The sequence below is a fragment of the Hordeum vulgare genome, chromosome 6H (genome assembly GCF_904849725.1).
Source record: "Hordeum vulgare subsp. vulgare chromosome 6H, MorexV3_pseudomolecules_assembly, whole genome shotgun sequence".
Lineage (NCBI taxonomy): Eukaryota > Viridiplantae > Streptophyta > Magnoliopsida > Poales > Poaceae > Hordeum > Hordeum vulgare.
This window is the reverse complement of record NC_058523.1, coordinates 328,880,416-328,884,551: the sequence shown is the minus strand read 5'-3', so window position 1 is coordinate 328,884,551 and position 4,136 is coordinate 328,880,416. Positions and strand designations below refer to the sequence as shown.

The window sequence follows — 4,136 nt, the reverse complement described above, 5'->3', positions numbered from 1 at the left end:
AGACCTAACAAAGAGGATCTTTCAGGTTGAAAGGGCAGAAATTTATTATTATCTTGGGTGCATTTGATTCTCCCATGGAATTTATCATCCTTGTTCACTTTTCTTTTTAACTCTTCTAGATGCAATTCTTTGCCAAGTGGGTGGCAATTATATTATGCTCCCTCCGTTCCAAAATAACTGTCTTAAGCTTAGTATAACTTTGTACTAGAGTTAGTATAAAGTTGAGACATTTATTTTGAGACGGAGGGAGTAGTACAGAAAAAGAAGATATATAGTGCTTGGTGATGGATGGCCTCTTTTTTGGACGTACGTACTATCTAAGAGGACTCGAAACGGCTATCATCATGACCATGTTTTGTTAAACGTTACCACTCGATGGAGTTGATAATTCTCGAAAAAATCATATACTATGTATATGGAAGTAAGCTGTCCAGTTCCTATTTGATTTATTTTTATTTTAACAAAATTATGCATGATCACAGCTACACGAAGGTACACTCAGCCTCAAAACTGCAACAGATGAGGCAAGAGAAACAACCTTGGGCCTTGGGCAAGGTAGACAAGCCAACAAAAATATGAGACAGAAAAGAAGCAATTACAAAAACCTAATGGCTGGCTGCTAATGCCGGTCGGCGGTGACGCTTCTTCCCAGCGGCCACAGCTTGCTGAGCATCCGCTTCGGGTTCCCCGCCGGCATAGCGCAGAAGGCCCTGAACCGCAGCGACGCGCTGCGCGACAGCCCGGCCTTGCGCACGAACTCGTCGTCGTCTTCATCCTCCTCCTCCATCTTCATGCGCAGCGTGGCGATCTTGGACGCCGCGCGCCGGAGCCCCTCCACGCTCCAGTCGTCCCCCGGGGACGCGCCCGACGCCAGGGCGCGGAGCCGCTGCTCGTCGACCCGGTCGGCGTCGTCCTCCTCCGACCCGGACTTTGACAGCAGCGCCTTGATGTTGCTCGGCAGCTCGCCGGCGACGGGCGCGCCCGACAGCGCCGCCGCCCGCGCGTGCTCGAAGAAGAGCACCTGCACCACGACGCGGAGAGGGAGGAGCTCGTTCTGCGCCGCGTGCGAGCACGCCTTCTCCGACAGCTTCCGGCAGTTCAGCACCCGGCACAGCCGCTTTCTTGCGCTCTTGCTCATCTCCGGATGCGCCTGCAATGTACGTACACAAAGAAATTGTTTATGCGCAGAAGAGTTGAAAAACTACTAGGAGTACTCTACTTGGTACGTACTCCAACTTCCACGTAGGTCAGCGACACAAGGAATTTGAGGATTGGAAAAATGAAATCACCTTGAGGTACGAGTGGACGACTTTGTAGAGCCCGTCGTGCTCCGGCCGAGCACTGTCAGGCACGGCCTCAGCAATTGCGAGCAGCTTCTCCACGGGCAGGTGGGGATCCTTGGCCACCTCCATCAGGAACGCGTCCGCTAGCCTGCCCACCCTCGCCAACGCGTACTGCGACACCGGCGCGGCCGACGACGACCGACGCGCGCCGTCGAAACCCACGCTCTCGTCGGACCGCGACCGCCGGTGCCCGTCCGACCGTGCCGGGCTGTTGTCGTCGGGGCTCCTCGCCGGCGCGGTGGCCGCCGCGTGCCGCAGTGTGAACTCGTGGAGGATGGCCGCCACGGCGTCCACGTCGTACAGCATGTCACTCATGCAGGACACTGACGGGATGAGAAGGTCGCTAACGCTCGCCTCCTCGAGCTGCCATGCCACCCGCCTCACCAGCTCTGCCTTGGACGCGGCGGACGCGCTCAGGATGTTGGCCGCCTTGAGGAGCTTGAGGAGGAACGCGCAGGAGACGGCGTCCTTGTCCACCGGGAGAAGGCTCACGATCTTCTCCAGGAGGAGGCGATGCCTCGTGCTGATCTGCTTCACGCTGGCGCCGGCGGCGTCGTCGAACGGTTGCTCCGCGGCGAGCCCGTCCTTGGCAACGTTGGGCAGCCACCGGCGCGCGTACGTCTTGAGCGCGTCGCCGATGGTCTTCTCGTTGACGGCGCCCGTCGATTTCACGGCCACCATGATACGCCAGAACATGTCAACGCCGAGCTCTGCGATGTCGTGCGCCCACCAGGGCGACGCGGACGTGGACTTGGCGGGGATAACGGCGGCGGCAGGGTTCGCGATGAGGTCGGCGACGGCGTTCACGCAGCGGGAGGTGAGGCCGAGCTCCTCGCATAGCGGCACGTTGTGGCGTGTTGAGTGGAGCACGGCGAGCGCGTCCTTCCAGCGGCGGAGAAGGCAAGAGGCGAGGAAGGAGTCGAGCTTTGCCACGAGGTTGCCGCGGTCGGCGGCCTCGGACATGCCGAGGTGAGTGGCCGCGCAGCGGAGCGGGACGAGGTTGCGTGCGCTGACGGTGATTGTGATGCCGTAGCAGAACTTGGCGCAGACCTCGAACGCCTCGGCGCCGCCCGGGAAGCCCGCGAGCTCGATGAGGTCGCCGTCGCCGCCGCAGCCGGACTCGGCACAGAGCGCTTGCAGAAGCAGGCATTTCGAGAGCAGGGGAAACTGTGCGGATCGAATAAACAAGCGATCTTGTCAGGAATAGGATCCAATTGATAAGAAATTCATTCCACGAAAACAATTCTTGCATGACAATGCAAGCTAAGATTAGAGAAACAATCAGAGCTTGCCCGCGATCGTAACATGCGCAGAAAAACATTCATTTCTTGCCGAATCACATAGAGACAGAAAGAGATGAAAGAATCTGGTTCTTGGATTGGATGGTCCATTACCTTGTGGAGATGATAGAGGCATTTGCCCACCAGGATCTGCAGGTCAGTGGCCACCTCCGTATACACGGACCTGGAGCAGAAAGAAGCGCGGAATTAGGCACAAAACTCGGACAAGAAACCAACTGACAGAGATCGCAGGAAATCAGGATCGGCACCTCTCGGAGTCGGAGGGGGAGAAGAAGGTGTCGGGCCTATTGCCAAGTTTCATAAACTTCATGGTGGCCGAGTACTAAACAGAGGTAGGGGGGTTGTGAAACTTCGAGTGAGAGGAGGAGATTGGTTGGTTGGTTGGTTGGTTATAACCACCAGCAGGCGAGTGAGGATGAGTGCTAACTTTGTGTGAGCCGTGGCCTGGAGACATGGTGGCTCTACTTATATCATGCCCAAGTAAGTGGTTGGAGGGAAGAGAGAGAAACCTTCCTCAGATTCAGTATCCCCCTAATTCGAGGTGTCGTCGGATTTTATTTGATTTGATTTTATCAGAGGGAGGGGACAGGAATATGCAGTCCAACTATGCGCACACATACTGTTTGGTTTGCCATTCTATTTCATGATGATGCTGGTATGCGACCCTCTTAAAATTGGTGTGCCCATACTTATCACACGTGACGACATAAAGGTGTCCTTTCTCTTTTAAAAGCATCATTTGTGAAGCAACGCTATAAGACAGAGGCAGGAGGTGGAACGGCTTCGTCTTAAACTCAGCTTTGATGGAGATGTCAAGTCATGCCTGGTCGACGGGTGCTACGTTGTGTCATGCCTGTTCGGCAGGTGCTACGCACGACAGATCTTTTAGAGTCTCTGCGTCGGGGTGAGCGAGCGCAGGACGGCGACGCCGTTAGGCGTCGTGGTAACGTCGACGAATGGCCGGAATGGCAAGGATGATGCGAATCTCTCTCGTGAAGATGGGACAGCGGCTCGATGATGATGGAGGCTTCTAAAACGTGTGCATATGATGTACGCTTTAGATTTTGCAGCATCAGTTGTTAGATCGATACATTATACCATCGACAACGACACCAGTTTTAGATATGAGAAGTAAGAGCACTCCACATTATCAAGGTTGTAGGTGTGAATGGTGGCTTCGGGTGGCTTGATGTATGTTTTTGTTAAACCTTTATAGAATAATTAATAAAAATAGGATGTATGCATCGATTGATGCAGAGGCTGAGGGTTTAACATCCTTTTGTAAAAACAAAATGACGCGTGTGACATATTAGACATGCGTCTATATGTTTTATGCGACATAATCAGGAGGAAGCTGGTCGTATATGAACAAATATTATAAATGTCCACGTGTGTAGGAATTAATACTTAGTGTCACGACGTCTAACAACTACTACTCATTCCCATTTTGTGCGTGTAGCATGAAACAAATCTTCCATACGTCCTGACGCAG

The 4,136-nt window shown here is 53.9% G+C and overlaps 1 protein-coding gene across 1 annotated transcript; it reads right to left on the bottom strand.

Moving 5' to 3' along the window:
* Positions 1-434: 434 nt before the first annotated feature.
* On the bottom strand, positions 435-3,173 carry LOC123404515 (BTB/POZ domain-containing protein At1g67900). The gene is made up of 4 exons (XM_045098445.1): positions 2,893-3,173; positions 2,738-2,807; positions 1,290-2,510; positions 435-1,150 (listed from the first exon to the last, which is right to left on the bottom strand). Exons 1-4 carry the CDS (start codon positions 2,952-2,954, stop codon positions 620-622), a joined length of 1,884 nt encoding a protein of 627 aa, XP_044954380.1. The 5' UTR covers positions 2,955-3,173; the 3' UTR covers positions 435-619.
* Between the last annotated feature and the right edge of the window lie 963 nt (positions 3,174-4,136).